A 17,603-nucleotide genomic window follows, 5' to 3' on the forward strand; every position below is an offset into this window, starting at 1 on the left:
ATTTCACTTTTAGAATTATATTGATATTTACAAAAAACACAGTTTGCAGTTGGGCAACCAACAATCTATCACAATTTCATCCCTGTTCGTTCTCGTCCGATCCCAACCAATCCGATCGGATGGCAGGCGGGTTTCATCAGACACATCTCCGCTGACATCCGCCTGCCCATACAAGTCAATGGGTGGCCCGCTCGGATCTGAAAACCGGACAGGTGGATCTGAGCGGGAAATGTTAATGTTCATCACAAGGAAGGAAGAAGAATTGAGTGACGAGACTCTGAATTCTTCTTCTGAAGCCTCGTACACACGACCGAGGAAGTCGACGGGCGAAACACATCGTTTTCCTCGTCAAGTTCCTTGTTAGGCTGTCGAGGAACTCGACAAGCCAATTTTCTCCATTCCCGTCAAGGAAATAGAGGACTTACTCTCTTTTTGGCTCGTCGAGTTTCTCGACAGTTTCCTCGACGAAAATGTACACACGACCGGTTTCCTCAGCAAAAAAATATCTCCCAGCAAGTTTCTTGCTGGTTTTTGCCGAGAAACTCGGTCGTGTGTACGAGGCCTGAGACTCTGACGAGAGGCCAGCCTGAGGCCTCGTACACACGACAGAGATTCTCGGCAGAATTCGCCGAGAAACTCGGTCAAAACCCGGATTCTGCCGAGAATCTCTGTCGTCTGTACAGTTTTGGCTCGATGGAGCCGCCGAGGAACTCGACGAGAAAATAGAGAACATGTTCTCTATTTTCTCGTTGTCCTCGCTCTTCTATGGGAGAAGCCGGCCCGCCGAGCTCCTCGGCGGCTTCATCCCAAAACTCGACGAGGAACTCGACGTGCCAAGCACGTCGAGTTCCTCTGTCGTGTGTACGGGGCCTGAGTGTTCTTCCTGAAAGTATACAATGATGTGAGGGACTAAATTTGTCAGAGTGTTTTCAGGTATGTGTGAATGCTGCCAGTAAAGAAATGTAAAGTCATTATTTTTCTGCTTACACACATTTCTCCAGTGAGAGGTCTTTGAATGTTTAAATTGGGAACGATATATTATTGGTTCCATTAATGGGCAGAAAGTTTTGGAGCTTTGTTTATGATCAATGCTTGCAGTAGCATTTAAATATTCATTTGTTTTAAATTTAAAGGACTCTAATTGCTTCCAAGGAAGAGCCAAGTAGTTTATCGCAGGGATTGTCACAGCATTGTAGAAACTTGTAAATGGGGAGCCGAGGGAGGCAAGTCACACAAATTCTGATATGGGTAATAGTGATTGGGGTGTGGAGGGTTAGGAGCAAACCAGGACAGGCAGCCTAGCAGCACATTAGTAACAAACTAATAACAATGCATCTTTAGGTTCAGATATATGTGGGTGTGTGGGAGCTTGTAAATTGCACATGTTCCTGCACCCTCATTCAGACGCATGAATAATGCGCTGCTTTCAGAAAATCTTTAAATGGTAAATGAGGTTTAATATTGAAAAATGTAAAATAATTAGATGCCATTTAGATGCCAAAAATATAAATGCGATCTACTCGTCAAGGAGAGAACCTCTGGGGGAATCTATGATGGAAAAGGACCTGGGGGGTCTTAGTAATGGCATGCAATGCCAAGTAAAGCCAACAGAATATTGGCATGTATTAAAAAGGGGATTCACACCAGAAATAAAACGATAATTCTCCCAGTTTACAAGACTCTGGTCCGGCCTCACCTTGAGTATGCTATCCAGTTCTGGGCACCAGTCCTCCGGAAGGATGTGCTGGAACTGGAGAGTCCAGAGAAGGGCAAGAAAGCTAATTAAGGGAATGGAGGACCTTGGCTATGGGCAAAGACTACAAACAGTGAACTTATTCTCTCTGGAGAAGAGACGCTTTAGAGGAGATATGATATCAATGTACAAATACCATACTGGTGACCAGGGGTCAAGTCCTGGGGAAAAAAGTGTGGGAACTCCCACCCAAGATCCACTCCCCCACCAAAAAAAAAATGATACACTCATATGCATAATTACTAAACCGCATGTTTTTTTTTTCAATCCACTGTACCTTAGTAATCCTTTGTTACTGGCCGCTTCCTGTATATGGATTCATCGGGTAGTGTGCGGGTATTCCGTCACTTCCTTGATGCCGCAATGTCTCTTGGGAGCTTTTGTCATTGTTCCCAGGAGACATTGCGGAGGTCTGCCGCGAGTCATCGAGGGATTTAGAAAGAAGCAAATTCAGTGACTCAAGCTGGGCATCGCCGCTTAGTGAAGGATTGGCTTGGGGCGGCTCGACTGCTCTCGGCTGCTCTAGTCCTGCAAAGGGAACTGAGTTCCTGCTGTGAAAAAAGTGCAGGAACTCCGTTCCCATGCGTTCCCGCAGGACTTGAGCCCTGCTGGTGACCCTAGCATAGGGAAAAAAAGACATGCAGTCATTCACTAAAACCGGAAGAGAAGTGGTTTAACCCTAAACTACATAGAGGGTTCTTTACTGTCAGAGCGGTAAGGATGTGAAATTCACATCAACAAGCAGTGATATCAGCAGGGAGCGTTGATAGTTTAAAAAAACTATCAGATGGGTACCTTAACCACTTAAACCCTGGACCATATTGCTGGTCAAAGACCAGAGCACTTTTTGCGATTCGGCACTGCGTCGCTTTAACTGACAATTGCGCGGTCGTGCGACATGGCTCCCAAACAAAATTGGCGTCCTTTTTTCCCCCACAAATAGAGCTTTCTTTTGGTGGTATTTGATCACCTCTGCGGTTTTTAGTTTTTGCGCTATAAACAAAAATAGAGCGACAATTTTGAAAAAAAATAATATTTTTTACTTTTTGCTATAATAAATATCCCCCAAAAATATATAAAAAAAACAATTTTTTTCCTCAGTTTAGGCCGATACGTATTCTTCTACATATTTTTCGTTAAAAAAAAATTGCAATAAACGTGTATTGATTGGTTTGCGCAAAAGTTATAGCGTTTACAAAATAGGGGGTAGTTTTATGGCATTTTTATTAATATTTTTTTTTTACTAGTAATGGCGGCGATCAGCGATTTTTTTCGGTACTGCGACATTATGGCGGACATTTCGGTCACTTTTGACACATTTTTGGGACTATTGGCATTTTTATAGCGATCAGTGCTATAAAAATGCATTGGATTACTATAAAAATGCCACTGGCAGGGAAGGGGTTAACACTAGGGGGCGAGGAAGGTTTTAAGTATGTTCCCTATGTGTGTTCTAACTGTAGGGGGGGGGACTCACTAGGGGAAATGACTGATCGCTGTTCATACATTTCTCCCCCTGACAGGACCGGGAGCTGTGTGTTTACACACACAGCTCCCGGTCCTCACTCTGTAACGAGCGATCGCGGGTGCCCGGCGGTGATCGCACCCACCGGGCACGCGTGTGGGGATCAGGGACGAGCGGGAGGCGCGCACACGCCCCTAGTGGCCGCTTCACGAGGTGATGTATAGCTACGTGCTCTCGCGCAGGGGAGCCGACCTGCCGCCATATAATATAAATTAAATTAATGATCACAACATACAGGGGTATACAATGTACTATTGACATAAACACATACACACACATAGGTTGAACTGGATGGACTCTGGATAGACTGGTGTGTTTTTTTCAACCTCACCAACTATGTAACTAAGAGGGGGTGCTAGCACCCCCACATACAGTGGAACCTTGGATTGCGAGTAACGTGGTTAACAAGCGTTTTGCAATACAAGCAATGTTTTTTTTAAATCCTCGGTTTGCAAGTGTTGTCTCGCAATACAAGCAGGATTCAAGCCTTAATATCAGTTGTGCCTGTACAAACGTGGCATGCAGAATCATTTAGATATAAAATTAGCCTTAGAGAATAGTCCAGCTCTGGCAATGTGACTTTGGCTGAAATATCCCTGTGGTAATAGGGAAACCATATGGCGGCATGTATAAGATATAATAACAATGCCCTCGTTCAGCAATCTGATGCCCCTCTGACAACATTGCAGCATTTTATAGCTCTGGCATCACTATAGTAACACAGCAAATTTCCAGCCATTGGTTTTGTTAGCACAGTTCTGGTAAGGTGTGGTAAAAGGAGAGTTTCCAGGTTTTCTGCCACTATTTCCACACTGCTGGAGATGTATATGTGTGCCTATATTCTCTTCATTTGTCATTTAGTCAATACCTGATTTACAAGCTATCATTAAATCTAAGGACAAATATCCAGGCAATGTACATTGCCTGGACAAGGACTAGGCTACTTTGTGAGATCTTTGTGAGATCTCACAGAGATGCATCAACTTTTTGGCAATATTAGGTCTCATGCATGCGAGTGTATTGGGGCAAATAAAGTAAAATACAGTCTGGTAGTGAACAGGGGTTTATAGGGGAGCCTGGGGAAGTAAGTGCTTTTTAGTGTCCCTGTAGCAAAGTGAACCTACTATTTTTGATTTTGACATGTCATTTTCACTGAAGGTATGACAAAATTACTTCATGTTTTTAAAGTATGGAACACAATTCACTGGCGAGAAAAATGGAAATACAATTCCCCTTTAATTCCACTAACGGCCACAATTTTTTTTTATCCCAGGGAACGGGACACGGTTAGGAAATCAAATGGGAAATGCACAACTAAGGGTCAACATTACACTAGGTGAAATAAGGACAAGACGGTATTTAATAACATGGCACGGGTGGCAGCAGTTTAGTGAATGGGAATACTTTCAACTAAAACACTTAGGGCCAGATTCACATAAGAGATACGACAGCGTATCTCCTGATACGCCGTCGTATCTCTGTGATCCGCCCGTCCTAACTATGCGACTGATTCATAGAATCAGTTACGCATAGCTAGCCCTAAGATCGAACATGTGTAATGGAATTACACTGTCGGATCTTAAGGATGCAATTCAAGGCCGGCCGCTAGGTGGCGAGGCCATTGCGGCCGGCGTAGAATATGCAAATGAATACTTACAGCGATCCCCAAACGTCCGAACGGCCTGTCGATCTAAATGTACGTCGTTTCCGTCGAGTTGCGTCACGTAAAATTAGGGCTTAGCCCTAGTTGTCCTAAGCCATGTTAAGTATGGCCGTCGTTCCCGCGACAAAATTTAAAAAACAACGTCGTTTGCATAAGACGACCGTGAATGACGCTCGGCACGGGAACGCGCCTAATTTAAATGGTGCCCGCCCCATTTGAATTGGGTGGGCTTGCGCCGAGCGCATTTACGATACACCGCCGCAAGTTTCCAGGTACGTTTTCTGAGAATCAGGCACTTGCGCTGTAAACCTGTGGCGGTGTAACGTAAATCACATACGTTACGCTGCCCAGGAGCAACGTAATTGTATGTGAATCTGGCCCTTAGTAAGCACAAAGCCCCACCCGATTAGAGATGAAAAGGCATTAAACCCAATGGAAAAACGTTGTAGTAGAAGAACACCTCTAAAACACGGAATATCGCAAATATATGAAATATTAACAGAACTTGAAACACAGGGAACATTATACTTTATAGAGAAATGGGGACAAGAACTGGGCAAAAAATTAGAGGACACACAAATGATCAGAGCAGTATATAACTTTGCATCTGATATATCCACGATCAAAGCAAATTATAAGTGTATGGTACGCTGGCACCTGACTCCAGAGAGAATTAATAAATTCCACCCAAATAATTCCCCGCAGTGCTGGAGGAAGTGCAAACAAACGGGAACGGCAATACACATATGGTGGGAGTGCCCAAAAATGTAAGAATACTGGCAAGAAATCCTAGACTATATCGAAGAAATAACAGGAGAAAGGATCTCACAAAGCCTCTGGACTTGTTTGTTCCACGGTACAAACAAAACAAAAAAACAATATAAGAAAACTTTGGTCCTGCCCCTGCTTACTGCGGCAAAAGGACTAATCCCCAAAAAATGGTTACACACAACAAAACCGAGTATAAAAGAGTGGTTACAACGAGTAGACCATATGTAGAAGTGCTATAAATATAAGAAAATTATTTAAATTGGTGCCTTCGTCCCATCTGTCATACAATAATGAGTAGACCATACTTGCAAGATGGAGTATCTAAGCCGCAGAGAGATGGGGCAGGAGGAAAGATACAGAGTAACATGGGAGAAATGGAGAGCCTTTAAATTGTCAGATAAATATGCGCAGGGAATGACCAAAAGAGACAGATGATAACGCAGAAATAGGAAGGGAGGAATACAGATCGGGAGAGGGAAGGGGGGGGGGGGTAGTGGGTAAGGGTAAGGGTGGGAGATGGTAAATGGGGATTAGACACAGTAGTAAGTATGAATGTTTTTAACATGAGTATGAGTTTGTTTTGTATATGAAAAACTAAAAAAATAAAATAAATTCTTTCTTCAGGAAAGTGTGGTCTCATTTCATCCAGCACTGTGTACCTCCAGACTTTAACCTGCACCCCCTATACCTCTGACCTTATTGGTTTTTGCTTTTAATCAAACCTTCCTCCTTGAGATAACCCCCAACATCAGATTTCCTTTACCTCCCTTCACCTTCCTACTCTTTCCATTTTCGTTCTGTATCTTGCTCATGTTTCTGTTGATAAGCCAAACCTCTTGAATTATTACTTGGCTTCCTGGAATCATCACTCAGCGACCCATTGTAGAAGAATGTTAATCTTATACAGTACATTGTATCCAGGCAATGCTACCTCATTAACGATGGTCTGTCTATGCACTACTCCTATGTAAACCTGTTTAACCTTTGAATGAAAAATGGGGAACAGAAAGATATAAACAGTCTGAATGACAGGCTTAATTTGATGATGATATTATGGAAATAACATGCTGGGTGGAGACTGGATACTTTAAAATAATACTTTAATTGCTGCAGTCATTAAAGTCACACCTCCCAACTTTCTGAGGAGGGAATGAGGGACACCTATTAGACATAAGAATGTAGACATAAGACACACCCCATGACACCCCCCGTTTAGGCTGCATTCACACCTGAACGTGGCGTATTTTACCGCGACAAATTGCGGCGTTTTGTCCCGCGATTTGCCGCGACAAAACGCGGTAAAATACGCCGCGGTAACATACACAGGAGGGGTGATCAACATTGTCGGCTATGGCCGAACGCCGAAAGCCGCCTGAAAAAAAGGTCCGGAACTTGTTTTGAGCTTCAGGCGTTTCGGCGTTCGGCATGGAGATGTGAACCATCTCCATAGCCGACAATGTAAAATCACCCCTCCAGCGTATTGCAGGCTGCAATATCGTCGCGCTACAGGCGACAATACGCCTAGGTGTGAATGCAGCCTTAAAGGAAAATTGTACAAAAAAATTGGGTTAAAGCCACAAGTTCTTTTTTACTACTATTCCTTTATATTGGCTTTTGGAATTTACAAATGCAGGAATTTAGAAATTGTCTGAAAAGTTTTGCACTGGGAAAAACTTGTGATAAGTAGTCCACTTTATATACAACTATATATATATCAGACAACGAGGGACAAATGGGGAGGAAAGAGGGAGAGGGACTTTTTTTCCGAATGAGGGACAGTCCTTCAAAACCAGGGACAGTTGGGAGCTATGATTAAAGTCCAGCTGTAGTCACCTTTTCTGATTTTAGGCTCCCTACGTTACTTGTAATATTTGTAGTGCTTTACTCGATACTGTTCTCCATGGATGTCATCAACATAGGCAATAAAGAACTCTTCTGGTTGCCAGAGCTGGTAGGAGGTTAACCACTTCAGCCCCGGAAGAATTTACCCCCCTCCCAACCAGAGCACTTTTTGCGATTCGGCACTGCGTCGCTTTAACTGACAATTGCGCAGCCGTGCGACGTTGCACCCAAACAAAATTTGCGTCCTTATTTCCCCACAAATAGAGCTGTGTTTTGGTGGTATTTGATCACCTCTGTGGTCTTTATTTGTTTGCGCTATAAATAAAAAAAGATTTTGAAGAAAAAGCAATATTTTTTACTTTTTGCTATAATAAATATTCCCCAAAATATATATAAAAAATGTTTTTCCTCAGTTTAGGGCGATACGTATTCTTCTACATATTATTGGTAAAAAAATCGTAATTAGCGTATATTGATTGGTTTGCGCAAAAGTTATAGCGTCTACAAAATAGGGGATAGATTTATCGCATTTTTATTAATATTTTTTTTTTTACTAGTAATGGTGGCGATCTGCTCTTTTTGTATCGTGACTGCGACATTATGGCAGACACATCGGACACATTTGACACTATTTTGGGACCATTCTAATTTCTACAGCGATCGGTGCTATAAAAATGCACTGATTACTGTGTAAATGACACTGGCAGGGAAGGGTTAACCACTAGGGGACAAGGAAGGGGTTAAGTGTGTCCTAGGGAGGGATTCTAACTGTGTGGGGGCTGGGCTGCCAGTGACATGACACTGATCTCTGCTCCCGATGACAGGGAGCCGTAGATCACTGTCCTGTCACTAGGGAGAATAAGGAAATGCCTTGTTTACACAGGCATCTCCCCGTTCTGCCGTTCCATGAGACAATTGTGGGCACCCGGCAGACATCAAGTCTGTGGGACCCATGGGCACGCTCACCGAGTGCACCCGCACGGCAGCAAATTCAAAGGGACATCAGGTACGTCCCTTTGGGCAGCCGTGCCATTCTTGCCAAAGTATATATACATGCAGCGGTCGGTAAGTGGTTAAAAGGGGATCGCTTTGTCACTTCCACTGCTCTTCTTCCTAAGTGATGGATATAAAAAGTGCCGTTCAGCCAATCACAACATCTGGGTAGGAGATGGACATGGCCAGAGCTGTCTGACATTGGGAAGGTGCATTGAAGGTAGAGGGTTTTCACCAGTGACAGCTCTAAGAAGCGTCTTCCTCCTCCTCCTCTACCTGTGGGATAGAGTCAAGGTAATGACAATTCTGCAGTGATTTCATTTCAGGTATGCCAGCGTTGTCATCCTGTTTAAAAAAGCACCAGGCACTGGCAAGATTGGCATTTTTTTAAAGTAATTCAAATTACATTAAGTTTTGCCGTTTGTGTTATGGTTTTACGTTTTTCAGTTTTTGTATAGTTCTACTATAAGAAGGGACGTGAGCTATTATAGATATAGGGGCAGATCCACAAAAGCATTACGCCGGCGTATCTCTTGATACGCCGGCGTAATTTTAAATTTCCCGCGTTGTATCTTTATTTTGTGTCCACAAAACAAGATACGACGGCATCTGGGATCGATCCAACAGGCGTACGTCTTAGTACGCCGTCGGGTCTTAGATGCAATTTTTCGGCGGCCGCTAGGTGGCGTTTCCGTCTAAATCCACGTCGAGTATGCAAATTAGCTATTTACGCCGATCCACAAACGTACGTCCGGCCGGTGCATTTTTTTTACGCCGTTTGCGTTTGTCTTTTTCTGGCGTATACCGGTATTTAAAGCTGCTGTTATGAGGCGTACTCAATGTTAAGTATGGCCGTCGTTCCCGCATAGAATTTTGAAATGTTTACGTCGTTCGCGAATAGGGTTTTGCGTAGAATGACGTCACCGTCGGAAGCATTGGCTTGTTCCGGGTTAATTTCGAGCATGCGCACTGGGATACCCCCACGGACGGTGCATGCGCAGTTAAAAAAAAACGTTGTTTACGTCGGGTCACAACGTATTTACATAAAACATGCCCCCATTACGAGGATCTGCCCCATAATCTATTACACTCCATTGTTACTGAGCCCATCTGTGGGTACCCTTTGTAAGATGATGCAGGTTATTTTCCTTTATTAAAACAGCCTGGGGAGAACTTGCGAATTGCATGCATCCATCCATTGCCTTGGTGGGAACTGAACCTAGGGCTAGAAACTAAGTACCAGAGTGACATTATTGTAAACCTTTTACTGTAATTGCTGTGTTCAGCTTGAATCCACATTTGAACACTTCTTTTTATTTATCTTGATTTCTCTTATTTATTGTGATTTTTTTTTTCTTTTTATGTAAAAGCAGTTTTACAGTACAAGCTCACCAGATGAGATGTGTTTTTTTCTCTTTGCAGACTGTTGTGGTGCACAAGCTTGTGGTCTGTGCAGTCTCATTAGCGTTTTACATGACTGCCACGCGGATATTACCGGTAGAGTACAATATTGATGAACACTTTCTAGAGACCTCATCAGTGCCCACAAAAGTAATATATCTCTACCTGTCCCTAATGGCTGCAAGACCAAAGTATTACTTTGCCTGGACCCTTGGTGAGTTGGCTGGAAAATTAGTGAACACTGACATCTTGTGGTCAAATTGAAAATGGCAATACTATCTTCATTCAAATGTTCTAGGTCTAGGAAGTCCACTGTTTTGATATTTGCTTTTGCTTATAAATTATATTATATTAAATTATAATTTATAAAATTGTATTTATTTTCCATCATGTGTTTTATAATTCACCTGGAAAAAAATTATTCATTTTCTTTATAGAACAATATTGTAATAAATAATTGTATGTTTTTTTGTTAAAGTCTCAGGGCCAGATTCACAGTAGAAATACGCCAGCGTATCTACTGATACTCCGGCGTATTCTCAAACCAAGATACGACGGCTTTAGGCTTCGACCCGACAGGCGTATGCCTTCGGATCGTAGGTGTAATACTTTGGCGCCCGCTGGGTGGAGTTTGCGTAATTTTCCGCGTCGGGTATGCTAATTAGCTGTTCACGGCGATCCACGAAGGTATGCGCGTTTGTCGCATTCTCTTACATCGTCGCTAGTCGGCTTTTCCCGGCGGATAGTTACGGCTGCTATTTCATGGCTTATTTTTAGACTGCCCAGGTTAAAGTATGGCCGTCGTTCCCGCGTCGAATTAAATTTTTTTTTTTTTGCGCAAGTCGTCCGTGAATAGGAATGGACGTAACGCACGTCGCCGTTCAAAAGATTACGTCGGTGCGACGTCATTTCGCGCAAAGCACGGCGGGAAATTTCAAAACGGAGCATGCGCAGTACGTTCGGCGCGGGAATGCGCCTAATTTAAATGATACACGCCCCATTTGAATTAGGCGGGCTTGCGCCGGACGCATTTACGCTACGCCGCCGCAAGTTTACAGGCAAGTGCTTTGTGAATCAAGCACTTGCGCTAAAAACTTGCGGCGGTGTAACGCAAATGGGATACGTTAGACCGCCGCAAATGTACCTGAATCTGGCCCTCAGTTTACCAATATACGATACATATCCTGTTAACCAGTTACATTTAATAATTTGTTTGGTTTTGTTGTATGACTTCTAGTCTTCATATCAGTTCTATGTTTTAAAACTAAACCTGCATTGGGGCCGGATTTATACTTCCTGCTACCTTAGGCCTAATGTCTTGGGCTGTTCTCCTAAACGAGTGGATTAGCTAGCCTTAGGCCACGTACGCACGATCAGTCCAACCCGATCGTGTGTGGGCCCCATCGGTCAGTTAACCTTCGGTCCAAAAAATTAGAACTTGCTTTAAAATTGAACCGATGGACGCCTAACCGATCGTTAGTATGCAAAAGCATTGGTTTTAAAACCTGCGCATGCTCAGAGTCAAGTCAACACATGCTTGGAAGCATTACACTTCGTTTTTTTTCAGCACGTCGTTGTGTTTTACATCACCGCGTTCTGACACGATCGGTTATTTAACCTATGGTGTGTAGGCACATCAGACCATCAGTCAGCTTCACCGGTTAACCGATGAGAACGGTCATTCGAACCGTTCTCATCGGATGGACTGATCGTGTGTACGCGGCCTTAGTATCACACTAAAAATATTAGATGTTAGAGGGAAAAACGTCACAGCAAGGCTGGGGACAAATATGCTGAAATAGACGTTCTACAACAGTAAACTTACAACTGACAACTAAAAGAGGAAGTGGCACCCTACTCTGCCCTTTGATTCTAGGTGTATGGTCCCAGAGTTGGTTGAACTGTAAGCACGCAGTCCACCAACAAAAATGTACAAACCATGCAGGAAATGCAATGATGAGGGCTTAGCTGGATGGTTCTAGCAGGCTGAGTGGTAGTCTGGAATGTTTTATTATACATTGGAATGCATTAGTAATTGAAACTTAATGTGTCATCGCTGTGTGCTGCCCGCAGGCCAATCTCCTACCCCAAGCAGTGCCTATGTTGGCTAATCAGAAACTAGTCTTGCCTGAAGTGGTATTGTTGCACTTTGGATGCTGTCACTGTAAATGCTGGGTACTGAGGTTATCATTCTTCCTGTGATGGGTATAAAAGGCAGTTTAAATATATAAAGAGATGTACACATCTCTGCACTACAACACAAACCAGCCTAAAAGGCCAGGAGACCTTCAACACCCTTTCTAATCATTGCAATGTTGGTTTCAAAGGTATTGGGACACCTATGAGTAAGTAAAGTCAGGTTTACACCTCCACATGGAGCAATGAATACTGCAGTGCCATGAGCAACTCTGAAATTTATTTTAAAAAAAATTGACAAAATATGGTGTTAGAGAAACTGAATTTATTCTCTATTGAGAAGAGGAGAATAAGGGGGGGATATGATCAACATGTACAAATATATAAGGGGTCCATATAGTGAATTTGGTGTTGAGTTATTCACTTTACGGTCAACACTGAGGACAAGGGGGCACTCTTTACGTCTAGAGGAGAAGAGATTTCACCTCCAAATACGGAAAGGTTTCTTCACAGTAAGAGCTGTGAAAATGTGGAATAGACTCCCTCCAGAGGTGGTTCTGGCCAGCTCAGTATATTGCTTTAAGAAAGGCCTGGATTCTTTCCTAAATGTACAGAATATAACTGAGTACTAAGATTTGTAGGTAAAGTTGATCCAGGGGAAATCTGATTGCCTCTCGGGGGATCAGGAAGGATTTTTTCCCCCTGCTGTAGCAAATTGGAGCATACTATGCTGTTTTTTTTTTTTTGCCTTCCTCTGGATCAACTGTGGGTATAGAATTGTGTATATGGGAGTGTACGATATATTTTTGTTTTTTATGATTGAACCAGATGGACTTGTCTTTTGTCAACCTGACTATTTAACTATGATATTAACTTCAATAAAGCTGCTTGAGGTAGTATCTGGTTGGGTACGGGGCAGGTTTACACTGATTAGTATGTTTGAGAAAGTGGATGAAATGTTCTTCTACAAAGCTTTGTTTTTCTATTCCCATACAAAGAATAAACAACAAATTGCGCATTTTTATTCTCTTTTAGCCGATGCTATCAATAATGCTGCAGGATTTGGATTCCAGGGCTATGATAAAAATGGAAAAGAAAACTGGGATCTGGTTTCAAATCTGAAAATTAAACAAATAGAGGTAAATGGCTGTTGTCTGGTAAAAATATAAACTGATAAAGATAAATGTTAAAATGGAATAATAAAATGTAATTAAACCCAAGAACAAAAATGTAATATGATGCAGCTTGTGTCATGTGATGGCTCTATAAGATTCCTGCCCTGGGTTGACAATTCCACTCACTCTACTGTATCTATATACTGTAGGATAAGCACTAGGACAGGGGGTGTTTTAGGATCACAGAACTTCTCCTGATCTCCATAACATGAATTTATTGCACTTACCAACTAGATAATAGAAGTCCATTGTTAGGGTTTACATACACTACAATTTAAACCTTTAATCTGCCTATTTCATACCTGATGATCCTGAAAAATACTTACCTGGCAGGGGAGACACCATGATCATGAAGGTGGTTCTCCCACGGCGAGGCACGGCTATTGCACACTCTAGGCCGTGCTGATCGTGGTTGTCTTCCCTGCCGCTTCTCGGCCTTTTGGCTGGGACTGGGTGTGGTATCTGTCCTTATCAGTTGTCAGCGGAGCGCTGAAGCACCTCCTACATGGGGAGGGTGGATGCAATCCAATGACGTCATTGCACCTGGAAGGATGGTTTCAGCAGGGACTACGCTGTGCTGCCCGACAGAATACTGGGGGCCGGCCCATGGTTGAGTCTGAGCCATCTGGAAGGGTGCTCTTGGTGAGGATGGGTACTGCGCTTGGTCTTGGTCTTTTTGCCGAGTTCTAGTCTGGCCTTCTGGCTGGCTGGTGTAAGTGCTATCTCTGTCAGCGATCCGGTTGGAGGAGCTGGTAATGCCCTGGGATAAGACGGGGTAGAGCCATGCAAATCCGCTGGGTTGACGGAGGGTCTGGAGGGGCTAGTATTGGTGGAGGCTGTTACCTGAGCGGCAGTTCTCCCCAAGAAAACCTTGAAGGGCTCTCTAGCTGGCAGGGGTGGAGGGCTGCACTGGCCGGTCGGGGGGTCGGATATGGAACGAAAAGCCTATGGTGCATGTGCCCCTGGAGTGGCAGTCCAGGGGTATCTGAAGATCACTGTGTGTGAGGGACACATTGATTTAAGATACCACGGTCACTGCACCAAATACACGCTTTTTTTAGCACCTGCCTCCTGGGCCGGGCCTTTTGGCTAGGACCGGAGGAATTTTTTATTCCTGGCCGGAGGGCCTGGTCATTGTTTCACCACAATGGCCACTTCTTTCACTCTCCTCTCCACTATCCCTTCCCCCACTTTATTTTATTTAAGCCTGTGTTTGTCACTTTTTTGTCTTTTTTTGTTGTGCACGTTTTGTCACTGTGTGATTAGTAGGGTGCGGGTCCTCGGGCCAGCCCTGAACGTCTTGGGAGTGGGTGGACATGGCCTTCTGGCTTAGTTCGCCTGCTCTCATGGGGTCTCCCTTCGGGGGAGCCCCACCTAGTACTGGGAGGGTTCTGTTTCGGCAGGCCCTCTGAGGAAGTTGGGTCCGTGTCGGCTTCGGTTGCTCGGACCACAGTACCTCAGTCCCCGTCTGGAGCCTAACGCCCCGGGGGATCAGGGTTTGGGTCCCTCTTAACAGGAGGACCACTTGACGTTGCACCCGTTTGCACGTTTTTGTGAACACTCTTTATGTGTGTGCACATTTTTTCTGCACCGGGTGGAGTTTTTTGGGTGTGTTCACACGCCATAGGCTTTTCAAAAAAAAAAATACCTGATGATCTGCTAGGGAAGTTGAAAATCACTTAGTAATCAAACGCATACTACAGTTATGGCCATGATCTTCTGGGTCCTGATTTTTAGTTAAATACTCATGTAGTATTTATCTCAGAAGCAGGCAATACTTGAGTTAATTAACAAAAGATAAGCAGTAATTGATGCATGCGTTACATTTTTTATTTTGTGGTCTTTATTGCATTTTTTTCTGCTGCAGCGGAAAGTGAAACATTTAGCAGCAGTATTACTACTGCTGCTACAAATGTGACATCTTCTGTTCAGGGATACTGTTTGTCAGGGAGCCAGAACTGAGTGCTATATACTGTTTGTTACAAGGGCACTGTATGCAATTGATGGCCCATTTTGTATTGCAGGTTAATAGATATTTTAAAATTTTTGCCCTGGTAGAAATGCTTTTGTTTTGTTTTGCTGCATTAGCAAGCAATATATTTCAAATACTTAACTTATGCCGCGTACACACCATCACTTTATGTGATGATAAAAAACGACGTTTTTAAAAACGTCACTTTAAATGACCGTGTGGGGGGGAAAACATTGTTTTATGTCTTGTGAAAAACGACAAAAAAAAATTGAAGCATGCTTCAATTTTATGTGTCATTTTTCAAAACGTTGTTTTTTACTTCACAGAAATTGACCGTGTGTAGCAAAAAACGACGCTTAAAACAACGTTTTTACACCCACGCATGCCCAGAAGCTAGTTATGAAGCGAGCTTCAATGGAAAAACGTGGTGAACGTAACCTCGCTTTGCTAGAGCATTGTGAAAAAACGATGGTGTGTAGGCAACTTCGTCTTTGAAAATTGAAGTTTCAAAAATGTCGTTTTTTACTTCACAGAAAATGTCGTTTTTTTTCATCACATAAAGTGATGGTGTGTATGCGGCATTAGAAATATAGGCAAAACTTTTATTTATTTTTTTCATTTTGAATACAGCAAATGAGAGTTATAACACCTGTCAGATTTTTTTTTGTTGTCTTTTTCGAGTTTTTGATCTCTGTCCTATTGTGGAGATTTCCCTTCACTTGCTGTCATACCCACAGACGATCGTTTTTTTCTATAGGTTTTTTATCCATCAGATAATTTTAAAACAAGTTCCTATTTTTTTAACCTATGGATAAATAACCGATGGGGCCCACACACGATCGGTTTGGTCTGATGAAAACGGTCCATCAGACCGTTTTCATCAGACTAACCTATCGTGTGTACGCAGCATAAGAAAAAAACAACACTTCATTTATAAGATCACAAAAATACATTTGATATAAAAGATCAAATAACCCATGATACAAAATAGGTCATCTGTTGTTTACACTGCCCTTGTAACAAACAGTTTATAGGACAATCTAAACATGAATTGAAGATACGACATCCATACTTAACATTGCGTACGCCTCATAAGAGCAGGAGCAACCTTACACCCAAAAAAGCCTAACGTAAACAACGTAAAAAAATAGCACCGGGCGTACGTACGTTTGTGAATCGGCGTATCTACCTAATTAGCATATTATTTGCGTAAATCGACGGAAGCGCCATCTAGCGGCCAGCGGAAAAATTGCACCCTAAGATACGACGGCGCAGGCCGTCGTATCTTAGCTAGGTTTAAGTGTAGCTCAGTTTGAGCATACACTTAAACTTACGACGGGCTTAGATTCCGAGTTACGTCGGCGTATCTACTGATACGCCGGCGTAACTCTTTGTGAATCCGGCCCTTTATTTGGAATAAAACCTGTCTGTTTTTAAGATGATGATTTAAAAGTCTGTTTTTAAGGACACTTTGCATGTTAAAGTATATTTATGTTTATAAGGTTTTCCTCTATTCCATAAGTAAGACAGGGCCGTCCTCTATAGAATGTTCAGGTAGGGGCAATGCGGTTATCTTTAGAGTACACAAAGGGTTAAAACTAAAGTACTTAAGAGATGACTGAGATCCTTTTACGCTCAGTCCTAATAAAAGCGAGCAGTAGCTCTCCGAAACGCGTTTACCAACAGCTACGAAGCAGAGTTTTTCACTTAGATCTTCATGCGCGGATTTTGTCACTGATCTGCAAACTCGCTGGATACGAGTAGGTGGCAGCTTACTAGATGACAGGCTTAGTGTGAACTTGTCTCGGCAGAAGAGTTTTAACTGGATTACTAAACAGAGGATTTCCTTCAAGGATGCTTCACATTACTACATGCGCTATGTCGTACTGATGAAGCAAATGCCTCTGCTGTGATAAGTAATAATATCCAAGTATTTGCTAATCATTGAGAATACATTATTTTATAATTTGATGAGCGCAGGAGTCTCATATTTGCTTTATTTTTTTGGCTACTTTGAGATACATAGTTACATAGTCTGCTTGAAAAAAAACAGTCCATCTAGGGTAGCAGCTGCCATTTTTTGTTTACTCTTGTCATTAGGGGGCAGTAAAAACAGGCGTTTGGGCTTCATCTTTACTACTCCCTTTAAGCTGCAAAAGGCAACTAGATGGGATTGTACACAGGCGGCTTAAAAAACTCATCCCCCCCTGTTATGTTCAGCAGACAGTACAGTCACCATGCGCGACCCTTCAAGTGCATGGGGACGGTGGTGTGGCATTTACAGGGTGAAAAAACAGGCAGTGAGGAGACAACGTTTTGCCTCCTCACCTCCTGTCAAACATCTCTGAAAAGCAATCCACCGTGGATCCCTT

At 42.9% G+C, this 17,603-nt stretch overlaps 1 protein-coding gene and 1 non-coding gene across 2 annotated transcripts in view; both read left to right on the forward strand.

The window, feature by feature from the left end:
* Window positions 1-17,603, forward strand: part of MBOAT2 (membrane bound O-acyltransferase domain containing 2) — a 302,314-nt gene that overhangs the window by 262,910 nt on the left and 21,801 nt on the right. Inside the window, exons 8-9 of the mRNA XM_040348642.1 lie at window positions 9,970-10,162; window positions 13,120-13,223. Of these exons, the coding sequence (XP_040204576.1) occupies window positions 9,970-10,162; window positions 13,120-13,223 (297 nt within the window). The remainder of the gene's footprint in view (window positions 1-9,969; window positions 10,163-13,119; window positions 13,224-17,603) is intronic.
* On the forward strand, window positions 13,578-13,736 carry LOC120938474. The gene has a single exon (XR_005749075.1). It is a non-coding gene; the product is annotated as a U1 spliceosomal RNA (small nuclear RNA).

This window comes from Rana temporaria, chromosome 4 (genome assembly GCF_905171775.1).
Source record: "Rana temporaria chromosome 4, aRanTem1.1, whole genome shotgun sequence".
In the NCBI taxonomy this organism is placed as follows: Eukaryota; Metazoa; Chordata; class Amphibia; order Anura; family Ranidae; genus Rana; species Rana temporaria.